The sequence below is a fragment of the Orycteropus afer genome, unplaced genomic scaffold, assembly GCF_000298275.1.
Source record: "Orycteropus afer afer isolate SDZICR_OR568_19922 unplaced genomic scaffold, OryAfe1.0 scaffold00123, whole genome shotgun sequence".
Lineage (NCBI taxonomy): Eukaryota > Metazoa > Chordata > Mammalia > Tubulidentata > Orycteropodidae > Orycteropus > Orycteropus afer.
In genome coordinates, this window is record NW_006921710.1 from 3,401,940 (window position 1) to 3,422,740 (window position 20,801).

The window sequence follows — 20,801 nt, forward strand, 5'->3', positions numbered from 1 at the left end:
AATACCTGAGATGGATCATTTCACTGATATCTCATGGTAAACCTATGAAGTAGAACACTATTAGCCTCATCAAATGGTTAGGGTTACTAAGGCAGTTAAATCACTGGGAAGATACCTGGGTAACGGGCAGGAAAACGCTTTGTAAACTGTGGAGTGCATGGCCAAACTGAAGAACCCTTCTGAGCAATCAGAAAGAGTCTAGGGTTGTGCGTGGCGGCCCCACCTCCAGGCGCCAGGCCCCTCCTTACCTCAGTCCTGTGGATGGTCAGTGAGCCATTCTGCAGCTGGTACCGGAGAAGGCTGCCCCGAAGTGGAAAGCCATCCTTGATCCAGCGGATGCTGGGCACTGGGTCTCCATGGACCACACAGTCCAGCTGAACACTGCCCCCAACAGGTTCCACCAGATAAGAGAAGGCCTTCCCTTGTAGGACGGGAGCTTCTGCATAGAGTGACACCAGATGAAGGGTCAGGAAGGAGGTTCCCTTCAGGTTCGGTCCTGCCCAACTTCTGCCCTCAGGGGCCTTCAGAGTCTCCTAGTAGCCTAGCATGGTTGTGTATAGTAAATGCATCAAGGATGGTAAACAACTTCCACGTCATGGGCCAAATCAAAAAGACTGGTAGTGAGTGGTTGCCAGGAACACTGTGCTAAGAAGCATTTTGAGGATCAGTGGGAATAGTGTTGTGATTGATTAGTGATGCCTGAAACAGATACGGGCAAGAATGTAGTGTTCCATGTGTCAGATACTCACTTTCACAGAGGGATTATCCCAGCTGCAAAGCCCCAAGCCAGGTACTTTGGAAAATAAGAACTATATGATCATTAAGACACTGTTGCACACAGCAACAGATTTCCCTGATTCTCATTTCATGTGAATTTCAAAACATTCTTGGGTGCCCTTACAGTTTCCATCTTTCTGGTTTCTTGAGGTTCCATCTACCAGAAGTTACAGCTGTGTCCTGGGGTGTTCGTTCTCCTCCATTAAGCCCCACTCACCCTATTCATCCTGAAGTTGAGCAAACTAAGTCCTGATGTCACTGAGGGTTGCAATGCTCCCCTGGAGGAGCAGGGCCACAGGGGACAACCGGCAGACTGGCAAGCTTCACACATTTTTCTGGCCCCACGCCTTCCTCCCAACTGGCACTGCCCAGCTGGGGGTAGTGCTAAAGGCCAGTTGGTCAGATCCCCCATTCTACCTGTACCCAGAGTCCTCTAGGAGGCATAAAAGATACCAATGCCTGGGTCCAATCCCAGAGATTCTGGGGTGGAACCTGGATTACAGGTATTTTATAAAATTCCCCAAAACCAGAAAAACAAATTCACTGCCATCAAGTTGGTTCCGACTCATAGTGGCCCCCATTGGGTTTCTGAGGCAGCAAATCTTTACGGAAGTAGACTGCCCCATCTTCCTTCTGAGGAGTAGCCAGTGGGTTTGAACGGCTGACCTTCTGGTAAGCAGTCAAATGCCTTGGACACTACACCACCAGAGCTCCTTATAAAGCTCCCCAAGTGGCTCTAATGTGCAGCCAGGGAGAAGAGCCACTCATTAACAGGTCAGGGGGCCAGTCCCTTGGGTTGATTCTGCAAAGGACAGAGAAAGAAAGGCCACTTGGGTGTGCCCTACCCTTCACGTGGACAAAGCTGACAGCCTGCACACGGCCCACTTTGTTCTCTGCCCAGCAGATGTAGATGCCGCTGTCCTCTCTGGTGACTGCCACCCGCTGCAGTGTGCTGCCCCCATCCTGTTCTGACACTCCCTCTGTAGTGGAGAGATACCCCAAGGGGACTCTGAGCCCAGGGCGACAGGGACCTCCTGCCCTGAATACTTCACTCAGGACTGGGGACCCAGCAGGTGTTTCCCAAAGGTGTAGAAAACCGCAGGGGAAAAGCCTAACCAAGTCAGACAGTTCTTGGGAGGCACAGGCCATATACAAAGATGTCACAAAAGGACCACTTCTTCCCATTTTCAGGTAATCACAGTGACTTTGATGAGTGGCTAAGGGCAGGCCTTTGGAGACCTATTAACATGTGGCAATTATAGCAAACATTGCTGTACTTTATATGCGGATGAAATCTGTTAACAGCCTGAACAGGGATAAGTGCGACCATCGGGCATTTGTTCCGGGTGAGGCTTGGTGCCAAGCACACCTTCTGCATTAAATCATTCTGACCTCCGAAGATCCTGTTACCCCATTTTACAGATGAAGCAACTAAGCTCAGAGAGGCTGAGTCACTTGCCCAGGGCTCATGCCCCGGGAAGAACTGGGGCCCAGCTCTTCTTCACAGGCCGGCAAAGGCTTGATCCTGCATGGGTTTCACAGCCCTGGCCTTGAATTGTGGAGGGCTCCTGATGTCGTATTCTAATGTAGGGAAGTGTCATTTTGTAGTGGAGGGGCCTTGGCAATTCATCAATACAGCAGATCCTCATTGAGCACCTACTATGCACCCCAAGGGCTCTGTGCCTCCTTGAACATCTCCTGGGTCCCAAATGGGAAGATAGTGCCTCTTGGGGAAAGGGGTTTGCAGAGCAGGCATCTCTGCTCAGCCCCAAGGTCTCTGGGGTGAGACTTCTTCGTAGGTAGCTTCTTGCCTGCTCTGACGGGTAGTGGGGCAGGGTAGCCATGCAGGGGTTTGCCCTGATCCTTCACTTGGGGCCAAGTCTGAAGTCTCAGAACCCATAGGACAGACCAATGCACTCTTCGCCTCCACTAGGTAGGATGGCCCTATCTGCCTGCCCCTCCTCGAGTTCCCAGGGCTCCAGCAGCCCTTCCACCCACCACTGCAGGCCCAGACCTGTGACCAGCCGGTCGTTGACAGTCCAGCCAATGTGAGGGGTGGGACTGCCCCGGGCAGCACACCGAAGCCACAGTCTCTCCCCCAGGCGCAGGCTGCGGTCCCCGGGCAACGTGGTGAATACAGGCAGTGCCAGGATGGTGAGGTGTACACGGCGGCGGGCACGGCCCACAGAGTTCTGGGCCGTGCAAGTGTAGGTGCCAGCATCCTGGCTCTGTGGGCAGAGAGAGAGGTCAGCCTGAGAACCAGCCCCATCGTAGGCCAGAAGGCCCTCAGGACTTGTTTCCCAAGTGACTTGCCCAAGGTCTCACAGCTAGCAAAGGGCTTGGCTTTACCACCATGGCCTTTGTACGGCTCTACACCTTCCTAGTTGAGGTCCTAACCATGTGAACATAGTCACCCGCAGAGCACCTACTCTCTGCCAGGACCTGTGATCAGAATGTGACCTGCATCAGCTCATTCCATGCTCGCATCACCCTTGAGGCAGGTCCTACTTTGGGGGCATCTTCCTAGAGGGCCCAGCAAGGTTCAGAGAAGTTATGTGGTGCATTTGAACAAGATTAGACAGCTCACCACTGCACCATCCAGATTCCTGATGGGCAAGTCCAGGGCCTCTATGACCCACCCCCAGGCATATATTCCACCCAAGCAGCCACCCATTCCCTGCAGATCTGTCCAATATGCAATTACAGAATCTGATGGGGAAAGGGGCTGGGAGGCCTCACCCACACCTCTGGCTCAGCTCCACCCCTGGGGCTGGGGAGGACACCTGACATCAGGGTAGTTTGAGAATAACCAGACGTAATTTGGAGGCACAAAGATGTTCCCCAGGCCAGGCTCTCTCCCTCTCCCAGAAGATTGCTATGGAGGCCCAGGTTCAAATCTTGGCTCTGTGTGTTGAGAAAACTAGGTACACACTGAACCTTGGTTTCCTTATCTGTATCTGGGGATGATAACACCTATCCCTTCTTGGGATGAAAAGCCCCACTGCGTGAGGCTCAGTGCAGAGTGTGAGAAACAGTGGTGTTCAGCTGATGTTTGCTCCTGTTGCTGCTACAATTACTCCCCACTGCGTTCCACAGACTAGGCCCTTACCTCTGAGTTCTTTACCAGCAGCTCCCCAGAAGGCTGGATGGTGAACCTGCCCTCAGCTCCAGACACAGGCTGGCCATCTTTTTCCCAGGTGATGTTGGGCTCAGGACTGCCCCTGGCCGTGCAAGGCAAGAGGGCATGGGAACCTTCAGTGGTGGACAGGTCAGGGACTCCAGTCTCAATCGTGGGTGGAACTGGGAGGAGAGAAAGGTCCACTCACGGCTGGACTCTGGTTGGGCTTGGGTGGGCTACCCCTGTCCCAGTGCCCATGGCACTTGGCACAATCCCACAGCTCCTTCCTCTACCCCTATTTGCTGTCCCCACCAACTTTCTGGTTGGAGATCATCACTTGAGGCCTGGGTGAGTTCAAGATTCTCTAGAGTTTGGTAAAACTGTATGTTACAGATTGAATTGTCCCTCCTGCATGGCACCCCCCTCCCCCAAATATGTGCTAGAATCCTAACCCCTACACCTGTGAATAAGGAGCTTTGGTGGCATAGTGGTTAAAACATTGGGCTGCTAACCAGAAGGGTAGTGGTTTGAACTCACCAGCTGCTCCCCAGGAGAAAGATGAGGCAGCCTACTTCTGTAAAGATTTACAGCCTTGGAAACCCTATGAGGAAGTTCTACTCTGCCCTAAAGAGTTGCTATGAGTTGGAATCGACTGGATGGCAGTGGTTTTTATTTTTGTGGTTGTCGCTGTTTGTTTTTTTAATACCTGTGGATGTGATGCTGTTTGGAAAAAAGGTTTTCTTTGTTATGTTAATTAGATCAACCAGAGTAGGATGCTTTCTAAATCTAAACCCTGAGTGATCAAAAGCAGAATGGAGACAGACAGACAGACAGACAGACACACACACACACAGGGGAAGACAGACACCAAGTCAGGATGGTCTACAAAACAAGGAACCATGAAAAGCCCAGGGCCCCTGACAAGGGAGGAACAGACATGGCCCAGGACTCTGATTTGGACTCCAAGCCTCCAGAACTGTGAGGAAATACATTACTCTTCTAAAAGCCACCCACTTGTGGTATTTCTGTTATAGTAGTACTAGGAAACTAAGATAGTGTGACAGGGAAACCGGATGGAGCATGAGCACACGCACATGTGCGCCACACACGTACTGACTGACTAAAGGCTTCAGCGGAGAGACCTATTTAATCAGGCCCCACTCGGGTACAGGATCCTCCTGACAGGCAGCCCCCAGGGCCAAAAGCAGAACAGCTGTCAGCGATGCTGGGGTCAGAGTGAAGGCTGCTGGGTGGACAGGCTTCAGGTCTGAGTCCTCTGGTGACCAGCAGCAATGCTTCAGGCCACAGAGAAAAGGGCATGCTGGTCAAGGCATGGGGAGCAGGCATGGAGCCAGGAATCCCTCTGAGTTCACGGTGAAGTCAGAAGGTGGTGGCAGTCAATGATAATGAAGCAGCCACAGACAGCAGCCCGCAGGCATAACCTCTGAACATGGCCTTGAAGAAGATCTCTTGGATCAAAGCATGGCCGATCCAGACAGAACATTCCCAGGATGTTGTGCAGATTGACAGGGATTGTTCAAACTAAGGGAACAGCACATTTAATTTTGTTTGTGCAGGAAAAGGGACAGAAATATCTACTGTTACTGGAAAGTCAAAATTACTGAGGGACATTACTGGAGGGGCCAGAAAGAAGGCAGTGCGAATGAGAATTTATTGTCAGAAGCCAGACCTGGAGGGCTGAGATGTTTTCCTTCAATTCTTTCTATACCTACAAGCAGTGCTTGGCTTTGGGGCATTCTGGAATATGCCTGGAACTGGTCAGCCCTAATTCCTCTCTATCAGAGGAAAAGTTCTCAGGAGCTGTTGGTCACTGGGGGCTACCTTGTCCCCTCCTATGGGCCTACCTTGCACCACCAGCCGTGTTTTGCCCACGGCACTGCCTGCACTGTTCTGGGCGATGCAGAAGTAGTTCCCAGCATCCTCTGTGCTGGTATGGATAATCCGCAGCTGTCCACTGGGGAGGATCTGCATCCTTGCTCCTGGATGCAGAAGGAGAAAATCGAGGGCTAGGGACTGGGCTGGCTTGGGTTGTTATGTCTGACTTGGTAGCCAAGGTGACTTGCCATGGTCACAGGATGAACAGGGTAGCCTGGCCTAGTAGTGGGCTGTCCCCTCCTTGATCTCCCAACTCAACCTTGAGTGCCCAGAAGAAGTCCAGGTTCTGGGGCAGGTGGGGGTGGTGAAAGGAGAAGGGAAGACAGCAGGAGGTAAAGCCAGGGCAGGGGTGGGGGTGTGCATGTGGGCAGATCCAGGGCTTCTGGAAGCCTCTCTGCAGGCCCACAGAGTGTCCTGGGCAGGAGGGAGGCTGGCCAGGCCTGCACCATTCTCCCCCATTCTCGATCTGGCTGCCATGGAGACTCACTTGCAGGGATGCTGAGCCCCTCTTTCTGCCAGGTGATGCTTGGCCGGGGGATGCCTGAGGCCTCACAAGACAGCACCACCTCCTCCTCCTCCAACACCCGAACTATGCTGGGCAAAGGCTTCACCACAGGGGAGGCTGCAAAAGAACAGGACAGAGGTCCCTGGGACACCTTTAGTACCCAGGTCCCTCCAACCAGGTGGCCTTTGAGCACTGGAGAGGCCTCTAAAGAGACAAGGGAGTTCTGGAAACCTCCCTAAGGAGATGTCAGGGCCTGGCAGGTAGAAAGATTCTTTTCTCTCAAGGAATTCCATCGAGGAGTCTGATCATAGGCAGTCCAGGCATCTGGAGCCCTGGGACCTTCACCTCCATTCCCAATCCCCCAGATGCACCTGCTTCTACCTTGCCACCTGCTCCACAGCCCCAAGGGCTCTCTTATACAGGGACTCTTACCTTGCACAGTGAGGACCACATGTTTGTGGGCCACACCAGCAGAGTTGTGGGCTGTGCAAGTGTAGCGGCCAGCATGGATAGGGAGGGCCTGTCTGATCTCCAGGGCACCTGTGGGTGGGAACCAGGCATGGAAAGGAGCAAGGAGCCTGGGGCAGATGTGCATAGTGATGGAGCAGGCCAGGTTCTTACACACCACACTCTGGTGCCTGCTCCAGGCCATTCAACTTGCCTCCTGTGCCCTTGTGTAAACAGCACTAGGGATCAGATGAGGTGGGAACCTGGGTTCTAGATCTGCCATTCTCCCTGCCAAGAGCATAACCATGGGCAAGTCCCTTTCCCTCTCTGGGTCTCAGTTTCCCTGTATGTTCAAAAAGGAATTGGATAAGATAGTTTCTGAGATCCTTCTGGCTGTGATGTTTTAGGATCTGCCCTGACCCATCCACAGTTCCACACAAGCCCTCACTCTGCTCTCCTTACCATGCTCTGCTCAAAACTCACCTCCTCCAGGAAGCCTCCTCTGATTACTGCCACCTCTCACCCTCCCTTAGCCTTGCAAAGTCAATGAACACCATTTAACCTTCCTAGACTATATCTAGGCAGTTGAGTGGTTTCTATATCATTCTCCATGGATCCCTGAGGGCCTGCTGGACTTGAGACCACCCCCATATCTCCAGCCGGCTATAGCTGAAAGCACAACCTGTTTTACAAGTGGAGATTTCTTGTAACTGACTGTTGGAACACAGAGCTCTAGAGCTTCAGAAGAGTTTGAGAATCATAGACCTAGCCAGTGAGTGCCAGACTTTAGGATTCCTCTAACCAACTAATAAAGCAATTTAATTTGGGGAATCCCCATAAAGGTGCCAACTTTCTATTTTGACAAGCAAAGACATTTTTAAAAAAATAAACACCATCCATTATTCCATTATTCCCCTGGGAGCTCTGGTGGCGTAGTGCCTAAGGCATTTGACTACTAACCAGAAGGCTAGCAGTTCAAACCCACCAGCCACTCCTTGGAAGGAAGGTTGGGCAATCTACTTCCGTAGTGATACTGCCTCGGAAACCTAAGGAAGGGTCGCTATGAGTCAGATCCGACTCGACAGCAGCGAGTCTGGTTTTTGGTTTTTATTATTACCCTAACTTCATAAAACAAATGAACTTTTAAAACAAACAAACAAAACAAAACAAAACAAAAATTAAGAAGAGCACCATTTCAGAAAGGACAATCCTGAGTAAGACTAGCTTTATGAAAATACTGCATGTAGTTATTATTTTTCTCATTTTGCTGTGAAACAGCTCTGATTAGCCAACTAGCATCAAGAAACCCCTGATGGATCTCAAAACTGCAGTGCACAGAGGGGATACTGAGGCCCAGAGAGGGCAAGTGAATTTCCCCAGGTCACACAGTGAGAGAATGGCAGAACCAGGCCAGAACTTTCCATCTTGCCCCTCCATGTCGCTCCAATCACTCCTTTCACCCTCTCTGCCCAGTTCTCCTTGTCTCACTTAGCAGCACCTCTCCATGGCTCACCCTTACTTACCCGTGGGTAAGACACGATAGCCACTTCCCCGCAGCCCAAGCTGGGTGCCCGCTCTGCTCCAGGACACAACTGGGGCTGGGATCCCTGTGCTATGGCATGTGAGGACCACAGGCGCCATCTTGGTCACGGTGAAGTCCGTCTGGTCGTCAGCAATGGTGGGAGGCACTGAAATGCAAGACAAAGCTTAAGGTCCTGCTGAGGTCTGCTAGGGGTATACACAGCCACAGGGACACAAAGTGGACCATCGGTGACCAAGAGCCAGGGAGGGATGGGGAACACAGAGAAAATCACGTTCGCTCTCTCAGCAACTGTTCTTGCTGGGGATGGAGATACAGTCCCAAAGAGTGCTCTGTAGACACTGGCCCTGTCACTTCATAAGAGGGAGTGGTTCCCAAGAGAACAGTGTTTTGTGGGAGCAATCCAGCTTGGAATAGGGGAAGCTAGATAAGTCTCCTGGGGAAAGTAGAACTTAACCCAAGACCCAAAGGGCAAGCAGGTGTTGGCTGGGTGAAGGGAGAAAGGAAGAGTGTTCCTGGCAGAGGGAACGGGATGTGTCAAGACTCCAGGTGAGGAATAACAAGCTAAGCAGCACCACTGGACCCCAGAGTGAGGCCAGCTGTGGTGCAAACTGAAGCTGAAGGGAGGGGGTGGGCACCACGCAGGACCATGCAGCTGTGCTCAAACTTTGGTTTAGTCCTAAGGGCAGTGGGTAGCCATGGAGGAAGGGATTTTAACTCCATTGATGACAAAGTTAGATTTGGGTCTGGAAAGGTCTGGACTAGGGAGAGGCCACTCCTGCAAGCCAGGAGCAGTACTGGAGTTAGGGTTATGTCAGTGTGGGTGAGGTGATATCAGAGAGGGCTTCCTAGAGGAGGTGGCCTGTGAAGTAGGAAAGGTAAGAGGAAACCAGCACAAGTCCCTGAACCTGAGAGAGGGAAAGGGGCCTGACCCTAGTCCACCTTAGCTTTCCTTACCCACCTCCCACTCACCGTGAATGGTCACCTGGTAGATCCTGCGGGCCTCACCCATCTCATTGCTCACCACACATTCAAACTGGCCGGAGTCCTGGGGACTGGGGTCTGTGAGGAGCAGGGCATTGGAAGGCAGGAGCCTGGGACAGATGGGCAGATGGTTGGCTGCTGAGTGAATGGCTGGACTGAACTGATACAAGAGAGCATGGCCTCCATGGGCGGATGTGGGAGTCTCATGACCATTTTTCCCTGCATCTAGACCCTGGCCCTGACTCTACAAGTTTCTTCTAGAAGTTTCTACCCCAAAAGATCAGCAGTAGCTAACTCTGGCTACTGGGATTGTGGGTAACTTTTGTTTTCATCTGTGTTTCTCTCTAACCCTGCATGCTTTCTACAACTGTCTATGATAAACTTCTATAATAACACAGTCAAATCTCTGATCACAACAGTTCCTGTTTGTTGAGCACCTGCTTCAGCCCCAGCACCTAACCCAAGAAAACATTTGCTGAGCTGATTTGTGAATCAGCTTCTTTAATTCTCCCAAAGATTATTTCACAAGCAGCTGCACTTGAGGAAGTGGGGAGACTGAAGAGCCCACAGAAGTCATGTGTCCAGGATTTGAACAAATTGTAACTGCCAGCTTTTTAAAGGCCATTCAGTTTTCTCTATGTCCCAAATGTTCCCATTCACTGCCAGTTGTTCATCTTAGTAAAATGACCCTCCTGGCCCCAAGGTCAGTGATGTATGTGCTGGTCCTGGCTTTGGTAAATGACCCCATTGGCACAGTTGTGAAAGCATTTGGCTACTAGCTGAAAGGTTGGCAGTTTGAACCCCCCAGCCACTCCATGGGAGAACTATGTGGCAGTCTGTTTCTGTAAAGATCACCAGCCTTGGCAACCCAATGAGGCAGTTCTACTCTATACTGTAGGGTTGACTTTGATAGCAATAGGTGTGGTGTTTTGGCTTTGGTAAGACCACAAGTATGTCCCTGCCTCCATTTCAGACCAGGCTCCTCCTCAGTGAGACGGGCATACCCTTCCCCTCTCATGCATCATCTGGAGCTACTGGAGGGACCAGCTTGTTACCAGTAGGTGTCCCGCTGCAGGCGGAAGTCCAGCTTCTGTCCATCCTTCCGCCAGACCACGAGGGGTTTGGGGGAGCCGCTGGCCTCACAAGGCAATGAGGCCTGGGTATGGGCAGTCAGGGTCAAGTTGAAGGGGCCAGGGGTGATGGCTGGAGGCTCTGGAGAGAGGGCAGTCATCAGGAAACAGGGTGCAGAAGGGGACAGGGGAAAGGAGCACTGGATACTACCCTCAACCCATCCCTAGGGAAGAAAGAGTGGGCCGGAGGGAAAACTTCCAACAGGCTCCTGAAGCTGGGGGGTCTGGGGTCTTTCCTCATCTTTGAGGCTGGTATCCCCCAAGTCATCTCTCCTTGAACAAGGCCTCCAGGGCTCCACTGGTCCCATCAGCCACTGAGGCCAGGGACCCCCAGAGTGGCTTCAATGAAGAAGTCCATGGAGTGAGGAGATTAGAGCATAAATTACAGTGCTGTTTGGTCTCATCCTTTCAAATTTTCATTTTCTGTGCATGCCTATCACACACTTCACGTAATAGTACATGTATGCATAGTACACACATGAAAATTAACATGTGTACTTTGTGCATGCTCAACATTTCTTACTACTGAGCTTCATGATTGAAAATATTTAGAAAGCACAGCTCCTGGCTCTGCACGTCTGGGGTGGCCAAGCAGGACACAGCCTAGACAGGGGGCTGGGTGCTGAATGCAGGCAACAGACTCTTCCTCAGCTACCTACCAAAGACCTGGAGGTCACGGCCTTGCCGATCGGAGCCGGCAGAGTTGGACGCTAGGCAAAGGTAGTGGCCAGCATCCTGGGCCAGGACCGGCTGGATCTTCAGGGAACCCTCAGGCAGAACCTCAAATCTGGAAAAGAGGGAGGGATTACCATGGAAACCAGTAGGCCCAGCAAAACCCTCCTCCTCACCCCCAGTTATCCCAGCAAGAGAGTGTAACTCAGCAGTCAGAGTCCTGAATCCAGGAGGCCAAGGTCATAGAGTCACAGTCATGGGACAGCTCTCCACACCCCAAGCCAGCATTAGAAGGGACAAGGGTTGCTGCTTAGGGCCCCCATTGCTCCTGCCTGGACCCAGCCTCTCCCAGAGTCTCTTCCTGAGAATGACTCCTGGATCTGAGAACTATTCCTTCCCAAAGGGCAGGCCCACAGCCAGGTCTGTACTGTGTTATCCTACTTCTGGTCACTGTTGACTGGGTTGGGGATAAAATTTTCACTCAGCCTGGGCCAATGGAATTCTGTGCCCTGGAAATTTAGAACTAGAATTTGCATGTTGAGTGAAGTGAGGAACTCTGAACTTGGAGGACATCTTTGCCACATGCATAGAGAAAGAAGGTGTGTAACTGGTCTAAGAGACATGATGCCCACCCTGAAACATGCACACGTGCGCGCGCATGTGCACACACATACACACACACAAAGAAGCAGACAGTAGCATCTCAATACTTAGTGAGTGGTCATGCCTATCTTTAGGTTCTGAGAAATAGCATATATTCTGATGATAAAGTCAATGTTCTGCTACCATTGCCCAAGTGGGTTTTTGATTACAGCCCTAGAGTGGCACCCGAGACCCTCCCCAGTGCCCTTCCTCTTCCAGCTCCCACCTCGGATTCTCAGGGTCCAGGGGGACCCCATCCTTCTGCCAGCTCACAAGGGGCTGGGGGACTCCGTCAGCCTGGCAGGCCAGCAGGGCTGTCTGGTTTGCTGAGGCATTCACTGTGGGCGGCCCCGGCTGGATAATGGGTGTTGCTGGAGGAGAAGCACAGGAAACAGGTGGTGGGAGGCTGCAAGGGATCTGAGTGGTGGGGAGGGCAGGCTGGACAGAGGCAGGGCGCACTCACTGTGGACGTCCACGTGGAAGGCCAGGCTGGTGCTGCCTGCGGCATTGCGCGCAGTGCAGCTGTAGTTACCACTGTCGGCTGTGCTCAGGGCTTGCAACTGGAGGAACCTGCCCTGCTCCAGGAACTGTGTGTGGGCATCTGCCTGCAGAACCCCATGGGGCAGAGAGACCCTCATCAGCTCCGTGCCAAGCCCAATGCCCCTCTGCCAATGACAGGCAAAGACTGAGGAACCAGAGAAGCCAACAGTGGCCTCTGCCCCATTCTGAGCTGGCCTGCAGCCCCTGACTCAGTGCTAAGAAGGCCCTGGGGAAAGGGGCTGCTCTGGGAGGGAATGACCACCTTGTCCTGGAGCTCTGCTGCCTGGGGTGCTGCAGAGAGGACTCGTGCCATATATGGGGTTGGAGCTCCCGATGCAAGGCCCTATGGTTCTTGGGTCCACAACTGCAAACTGGCTCTTCTGGAGGGAAGAGCTCAAAAGACTCAGTAACTGGCCCAAGTCACACAGCCACTAAGTGCAGCCGGAAGATGCAATGGGAAGAAGCCCTATGGAAATCCCAACCTTGCCACAATATTCCCATTCATGAAATGGAGACGACAAAAATAATGGGGGTTGGAGAATGCAGGTAGGAGAGCAATCTGCAAAGTGTGCCCTCAGCACCCTGGATCTTGTCTAGTCAGGGTCTGGGGCCTAAGAGGGAAAGAAGGCAGAGTCCCTGGGTCCCCAGCCTGGCACCCACCTGCAACAGGACACCATCTCGGTGCCACTCAATCTCAGGTGCTGGCTCTGCCTCCACCGAGCATTCCAGGACCAGCTGTCCTGGGGCCAGACCAACCACAGAGCGGTAACCTCGAGGTCCAACAACACTTGGAGGGGCTGGGCAGGAGCAGAGAGAACATGATAGATGGAGTCACCCCTGTTGTGTTCTGCCTCCCATCTCTGAGCCCAACCTCCCAGCACCCCCTACCTTGAACTCTGACTTGGAAGCTCTTCTCAACTTCACCAGCAGGGCTCTTGGCCAAGCAAGTGTATAGGCCAGCATCGCCCACCTGGAGACAGGATGGAGTGAGCATCTGTCTCTGGCCCCTGCCTGCCTATTTTCTGACCTGGTTTCCTTCCTACACATGGCTGCTGACTCCCCCATACTGCTGCCCCAGCCAATCCAGTCCTCCTCTGTGGAATGTTCCTTCTCTATCCCCATCTCACTCTTGCTTCAGGGGCTAGAGTAAGGTCTGCCTCTTCCAGAAAGTCCTCCCTGACTATCCCAGCCCTCCTCTGCCCCTGGGACTCCCTGGATGGAGAGTTATCTGATTTGTGCATCAGCCTTGGCTCTAGCCTGGCTCGAGGTCCCCAAGGGTAAGGGTCACGTAGGTTGTTGCCACATTCTCTTATCTTGCACAGGGCTTGGCACAAAGGAGGCCCCTTCCCCTCCCTCCAGACTCGTCCTACAGCAGGCACCTGTATACCCTCGACCCGGAGCACCCGCCAGGCTGTGTTGATGTTCTCTGGCCTGCTCAGGGCCTTCCCATCCTTATGCCAGGTGATGTTGAGTTGGGGACTGCCCTGGGCATCACAGAGGAGCTCCAAGGGAGTGCCAGGGGTCAGCAACAGCTCTGCAGTCTGGTCTGAGTCCTCGATGTAGGGGGGCTCTGCAGGAAATGCCCCCACCCCAGTCAGCAGTGAGGGCCACACCAGGGGGTTAGCAGCCAGCACTTATCTTCCCACCCACCAGGAGGTGACAGCAGATGGGGCCACAAACAGGCAGGTGAGGGGTCTGTTGGAGGTTACTGAAAACATCAGAACTGGCATGTTTGCTAGTTTTCCAGAAACAGCACTGATTCTCTGATGGCCTAATAAACAAAATAACCTTTGGAAAGAGCATTAGGACCCAGAGGCCCAAGATATAGCCTAAGATTAGGACCAAAGGACACCAAGAGTATAGTCTAAGATTCCAGGGAGGTCTGCCTTGAGAAAAACAGGACCAACCTGGTGTTGGGGAGCTCTGGTAGCATAGTGCCTAAGGCACTTGACTGCTAACCAGAAGGCTGGCAGTTCTAACCCACCAGTAACTCCTCGGAAGGAAGGCTGAGCAATCTACTTCCGTAGTGATATCGCCTTGGAAACCTGAGGAGGGGTTGCTATGAGTCAGGTCTGACTCAACGGCACACGTAACAACAACACCTGGTGTTGATGCCTTCCAGAGCTGAAGAGAAAATTACAGTCATAACTAAGCAGGCTTCTTTGTCCTTTTTCATGGATCAAAGGACTCCATCCTTGGGAAATGGAATGTATATACATGACTATAAGCTTTAGCTCAACATAGAAAACTTCTGTTTACCCACCAGGGTTGGACAGACACTTAGAGTACCCTGAAACTGTCCGTTCCCTGCTTACGCATAAGTGATTAAGTTTTTTCTTCTCTCAGTGTGAATGAATTGACTCTGTGTCGCTCTGGGCCATGAGCTCACATGTTGGGTATGGTGAGTGACAACTGTTGTTGCCGTCAAGTTGTCTCTGATTCATAGCGACCCCTCCTTGGGTTTCCTAGGCAGTATCACTACGGAAGCAGATTGCCCAATCTTCCTTCCGAGGAGTGGCTGGTGGGTTTGAACCGCCAATCTTCTGGTTAGCACTCAAGTGCCTTAGGCACTATGACACCAGAGCTCCTTAGTGGTGGTATAAAACCAACAAGGACACAGTATGAAGGGAAAGTACAATTTACACAAAGTTTTCCAGCATAGCACAAAACCAAAAACCAAACTAAACTCACTGCTGTGGAGTCGAATCCAACTCACAGCAACCCTTCCTTGGGTTTCTGAGGCAGAATCACTACAGAAGTAGATTGCCCAACCTTCCTTCCGAGGAGTGCCTGGTGAGTTTGAACCTCCAGCCCTCTGGTTAGCAGTCAGGTGCCTTAGGCACTATGCCACCAGAGCTCCTTCACTCATAAAATTTTGTGCTTGAACTTTAGGACTCTGTCCCCAGATTCTGGTGGCTCTTGTTCCTGCTTCTGCCATCAAGATCTAGTGGACAAGACTGAGGCTTGCAGCCCTGAGAGAATCAAACATCCCAGCTGCCCACATCCCTCTGGACAATGTCAGTGACCCATAAGGACCAGGCCCATTTCCTAAGCCCTGGTTCCAGGAGGCAGCCCAAGCCTCTGGGGCCTCACCTCCCTCCGCATCTTCTCCATCATGCCCCAGAGTCCCGCCCTCTCCTCACTGGCAGATGACCCACCCATCACTGTCAGCTGGAAATGCCTCCTCGCTTCCCCTGCCTCACTCATGGCCACGCAGGAATATGTCCCCGAGTCACCAGTCCTGGCTATCTCCAGTCGCAGGCCAGGCCCCTGCTCAAGGCTCTGGGGAAACAAGGGCTCCCCATCCTTCATCCATGATATGAGAGGCAGAGGGCTGCCCCGGGCTTCGCAGGGGAGGACCACCGAGGAGCCACGAACCACCATCACGTCTTTCTGGAACTCCACTGGCTCCAGGACAGGGGGCACTATGGAGGCAAAGGGATGGGCAGGGGTCATTTTATTCCATGCCAGGCTGCCCTCACCTCTGTATTCTTGCACAGACTGCTCCTATTGGCTACAAAGCCTGTCTCTCAGACAATTCCTTATCATCTTCAATTCTGGGCTTAGCTCTTGGTTCCTCCAGGAAGCCTGCCCTGAATTTCTGAGGCCAGTGAGTGCCCTCCTCTGTACTCCCACAGCATCCTCTGACCAGTTGCCATGGAGTCGACTCAGACTCATGGCAACCTCTAGTGTGTCAGAGTAGAACTGTGACCCACAGGGTTTTCAATCACTGATGTTTTACAAGTAGATCTCCGGGCCTTCTCCTGAGGTACCCCTGAGTAGAATCCAAGCTTCAACCTTCTTTTAGCAACCAAGCACTTTAACCATTTACACCACCTGGGCACTCAGCATCCTCTACCTCCCCTAGAACTGCAATTGTCTCTTTACAGAGCTGCTTTCCACACTGACCTCTTGTGAGCAGGGGCCACCCCTGCTCATAGCTGCATCCCATGCCTGGCAGGTCCCATGCTTACCAGAGCATCCAACAACTATTTGTGAGATGAATGGATGAGCAACTGAATCCATCAAAGACTGAATTGCTGTGTTGGACCTGCCTTGGTACGCATGAGGGCTGACCCTTTCTTCCACTCTTCCTTTCCATGAGCAAGAAAGGGTCTTCATTCTCACCCATCAAGGCCATAGAACCTGCATACACTACCCCCTGCTCCATACCGTGCACCTGCAAGGTGAAGTTCCTGTTGGCCACGCCCGCCGGGCTTGCAGCTATGCAGGTGAAGATGCCAGAATCTGCCAGCTGCACCTGGGAAATCCTGACCACCCAAGAGGAGAGACAGAGAGGTAGGCTCAGTGGACATGCCTTAACATATGAGCCTGAACAAGTCCAGCTCTGCTTAATCCCCTTCCCTGGCTCCCCAGTGCCTCCACCGTAAAGCCCCAAACTCTTCCCCCAGGGCCTGGTCCTGCTGCCATTTTTACTCCACCAGGCTCCACTGTTGTTGTTATTTGCCATCGAGTCGGCCCTGACTCATAGCGACCCCTCCTTGGGTTTCTGAGGCTGGTAGCATAGTGGCTAAGGCACTTGACTGCTAACCAGAAGGCTGGCGGTTCAAACCCACCAGCCACTCCCCGGAAGGAAGATGGGGCAATCTACTTCTGTAGTGATACTGCCTCGGAAACCCAAGGAGGGGTCACTATGAGTCGGGTCTGACTCGACGGCACATAACAACAACAACAACAACAACAGGCTCCACAGCCAGACTTCCTGCTTCCCAAATTCTGGAAGCCCCTCTGGTCTCTAGGCCTCCTCTGATCCTGCCATGAGGACAGCATGCCTCTTTACCTTTAGGACTCTACCAGAGCTGTCTCCATTTTCTGTCCTCCTGCTTTCTCCAGAATCCATTCCAATCAGGCTCTTGCCCTAACCACTCCTCCAAACTTCTCTTGCCAAGGTCACGACTAACTGCTACATTGCAAAGTCCATGGTCAATTCTCAAGCCTTGTGTCATTTGATCCATTGGTCTCTCCTCCCCTCAACCACTGTCTCCATGTGGCTCCCATGACGGCCCTCCCTCTTCCATCTCCTCCTACTCTCTTGTTCCTGCTCCACCTTCTTCCTTGGCCCTTCTCTCTTTAGATCTGCCCTAAACTGGTGGCCAGGGCTTCAGTCCACCCTCGTCCTGGGGGGTTACAGCCAGTCCCAGCTATAATACTACCTGTTTGCTGACAATCGTCCAAGTCCCCTGACAGTTGGCAGGGGATTAGCCAACTGACTGCTTGTACCTCTTGTCTCAGAGCCTCTCAAACTATTGGCCAGAAAGCCCTTCCAAGAGCCTCTCAAACATGTGTTTTCAAACTGATCTCTAAGCCGTTCCCCTCTCAGCCTGCTCCTCCCCCTGTGGACCCATCTCAGAAAAGGGGAACCTCAACTTCCCAGCTCCCCAGGAGAAAAACTTTGGGGTCATCCTTGAATCTTCTCTCACTCTCAGCTCTTCACAAATCCTTCCCCTGGGCCCAGGCCACATCCTGCCTCACCTGGATGGTTGCAACAGCCCCTAACTGCCCCACCCCCTGCTTCTGCCTTTGCCCCACAGTCTGTAGTCCATGTATCAGTCAGAAAGGTCCTTGAAGAACCCAAGTCAGATCGTGGAGCTCCTATGCTGCAAACCCCCACGGCTTGCCATCTTTCCTAAGGAAAACCCACAAGTCTTCCCAGGGGCTTGCCAGGTCCTACGGCCTCTGGCCTCCCTGCCCCACTCTCCCCTACCCTCACTGTGCTCCCTGAACATACTGGGAGCACTCCACCACACGGCTTTTATGCATTGTTTGCTCTGTCTGGACACTCTTCTCTCCTGAATCCACTCGCTTCCTTCTTTCACCTCCAGGTCTCACCTCAAGAATGCCACTCTAAAATAGCACCCCCACTTCCACTCTCCATCCCTTCACTCTACTTTATTCTTCTTGAGAGCATGTATTCTCCCTGATGATTCATTCCTACAACCGTTTATTTTACATACACACCTTACAAGGGTAAGGACTTTGTCTCGCTTACCGCTCTATCCTTGTGTCTAGAACACACTAACCACTCCGTAAGTGTCCTTGAATGCATGAAGACTTTACTCAGGCACCTTCTTTTAGGAAGCCTTCCCTAATTTCTTCTACCCTAGGGCCAGGCTGAGTTGAGTTTCTGAGTGTCATCACTGGATTCTGTGTTTGTCTCCCCCACTGGATTGTGTGAGTGCCCAAGGGTGGAGACCCCTCCATCTCTGAGCCCTAGTGAAATGTCTTTTGGGGCTAGGTTCTCTCACTCTCCCCATCATAAGCTTCTGTCTATATTATTTTTCTTTCAAAAATCTTTCAGATACGTTGACCACCCAAGCTGCCTGTAAGGTGCTACTGAGTCTGTGACCAGCTGGCCATCCAGGATGGGCAGACGCTCCTCTACCTGAGGGTACGCCCAGAGCCGTGGAGGTGTGTGCGCTGGGACAGCGGGAGGGGCAGGCCATCCTTGAGCCAGCTCACGTGGATGGGTGGGGAGCCCCGGACGGGGCACGCCATGGTCACCAGCTCTCCATGCCTGCTCACCAGGGTCCCAGTACTGCCTGCTCCCTGCTCGATGGTGGGAGGGACTGGAGGCAGGCAGAGAGGACAGAAAAGGAACAGTGAGGGGATCTGGGGTGCAAGTGGCCTCCTCCAGGGACGTTCCGGGAGATGGTGCCCATACTTGGAATTCTGCCGTAAGTAAGCATTGTGGTTGGGGATTCTTAGAGCCATATATACCCTACGTGAGGAATGAGGGCCCATGGGGGGTGGAGTGGCAGCCTCACCCGGTAGCTCTCCTTCCATCTGTTTATCCCTTACCTTTCCCTATGTGACCCATAGGGCTAGAGTGGTTGTGTCTCTAGTTTGTAGATAAGGGACAGGGGGACAAAGAGGTCTGCCCAGCAGGTTGCACAGTGCAAGCAGAGCTGAGCCTGGAAGCCAGGTCTCTCACAGCCCAGTTCAGCTCTTGCCCTCCCAGATGCTCCCACTGGAAGCTCCTAAGTTGGCCCAGGATGGTGGGGTTGCCCACTTAGCATGGGCCCCCAGGTTTCCTCACCCAGGACATTCACAGTGTGCAGCCTGGCGTCCTCCCCGGCGGGGCTATGGGCCACACAGGTGTAGGCGCCGGAGTCCGAGGCCCTCAGGCCCTTCAGCACCAGGGAGCTGCCATCCTGGTAGAACCTGCCGCAGAGAGAGAGAAAAAGGCAGGTGTGTGAGGATCTGGGGGCCCTGCTGCCTGCAGTGGGCGGGGAGGGCATAGGCTGAGCCTTACCGGAGGTGGGGGCCCATGCTCTGTTCCACTGGGCCACCATCCTTCAGCCAGGTCACAACTGGTGGTGGCTGCCCTTCAGCCTCACAGTGCAGCTGCACCTCCTGCCCCTCCAAAACGCTATGCTCCTGTGTGCTGCCCGAGCTCCGGATCCAGGGGGCCACTGTGGCAGGGGGGCTGTGGGTGAGGCCTGGGACGGTGGTAGGGACAGGCATGGGATGGGGCCCAGGAAGGTGGACACAGGACTAAGACATACCCAGCACAGTCACCAGGAAGTCCTTGCGGGCCTCAGCTTCAGGATTCTCAGCCACGCATGTGTAGGTGCCACCCTGGGCTGGCTGCAGGCGACTAAGCTGGAGGCGGCCCCCACGGGTGACCACGCCCTGGGCCACATTGCTTTCTACGAGGAGGAAGGACATGCCAGGCCTTCACCTCTATGTCACCCACCATCTCATGTGCCACCACTGGGCCCAGACACAGAAGTCACGTGGCTCCCTGACAGGGCCCGCAGCACCCATACTCACAAAGCCAGAAAGACCCCTGAGAACCTTTGACTCACCCACTGTTTGTAGACTCATAGGGAAATGAGGCCCAGTCTAGGGTAGGTTTCCTCCCTATATATCACAAGCTTCCGTAGCCTGTGCCCTTTGATTGCTCTGTTCCTTCAAATCCCATTCTATTTCCTTCCACTGAGGACCCTTCTTCCCAAGGAATTCAATTCCCGTTAGTGTCCAAGAAGACTTACACTTCTTCCTGTCAACTCTTGAGTCCCCAGGCTCCCATTGTCCCTTCAACTCCACCTCTGTAACCCCTCTTCTACTTACCTAGGTGGAATAGCCACTTGCTGGCCCTGACACAGGCAGGTCACACTCAGGCCTCCTCCAGGTCCAGGCTGCATCCCCACCTCCAGCCCAGGAGGCCCTCTTCTTCATTCTCTCCTCTGCCCAAGGCCTTTTCTAACTGCACCAACCCAGGTTGCCCCCCGCCCTCCAGCTTTCAACACAAAATTTATTGAGCACCTACTATACATCCCAACCTTGAGCTTGGGCATCAAAAATGCGTAAGATACATACTATCCCTGTCCTTAGGGAATTCAAAATGTATCAGGGGAGACAGACAGTGAACAAGCACAGTCTAGTGGGAGAAGCCCTGTGAAGCCCCTAATGGAGTCCAGGGGTCTTGGGGGGTGATCAGGAAGGACTTCAGAGGAGGTTAAGTCTCAGTTGAGAACTGAAAGTGAATAGGACTTAGCCTGTGACAGTGGAGGTGATCAGAGTCAG

The 20,801-nt window shown here is 53.0% G+C and overlaps 1 protein-coding gene across 1 annotated transcript in view; it reads right to left on the reverse strand.

The window, feature by feature from the left end:
* The window catches only part of HMCN2 (hemicentin 2), a 211,885-nt gene that overhangs the window by 20,947 nt on the left and 170,137 nt on the right, over nt 1–20,801 (reverse strand). Inside the window, exons 63-84 of the mRNA XM_007944228.2 lie at nt 19,778–19,921; nt 19,525–19,684; nt 19,309–19,433; nt 18,655–18,838; nt 16,425–16,522; nt 15,410–15,676; nt 13,631–13,821; nt 13,140–13,221; nt 12,912–13,048; nt 12,175–12,316; nt 11,938–12,082; nt 11,057–11,184; nt 10,323–10,479; nt 9,256–9,377; nt 8,267–8,431; nt 6,729–6,836; nt 6,279–6,413; nt 5,761–5,895; nt 3,887–4,077; nt 2,792–3,005; nt 1,623–1,757; nt 249–439 (exon numbers count right to left, since the gene is read on the reverse strand). Coding sequence (XP_007942419.2) covers nt 249–439; nt 1,623–1,757; nt 2,792–3,005; nt 3,887–4,077; nt 5,761–5,895; nt 6,279–6,413; nt 6,729–6,836; nt 8,267–8,431; nt 9,256–9,377; nt 10,323–10,479; nt 11,057–11,184; nt 11,938–12,082; nt 12,175–12,316; nt 12,912–13,048; nt 13,140–13,221; nt 13,631–13,821; nt 15,410–15,676; nt 16,425–16,522; nt 18,655–18,838; nt 19,309–19,433; nt 19,525–19,684; nt 19,778–19,921 — 3,356 coding nt within the window. The remainder of the gene's footprint in view (nt 1–248; nt 440–1,622; nt 1,758–2,791; nt 3,006–3,886; nt 4,078–5,760; nt 5,896–6,278; nt 6,414–6,728; nt 6,837–8,266; nt 8,432–9,255; nt 9,378–10,322; nt 10,480–11,056; nt 11,185–11,937; nt 12,083–12,174; nt 12,317–12,911; nt 13,049–13,139; nt 13,222–13,630; nt 13,822–15,409; nt 15,677–16,424; nt 16,523–18,654; nt 18,839–19,308; nt 19,434–19,524; nt 19,685–19,777; nt 19,922–20,801) is intronic.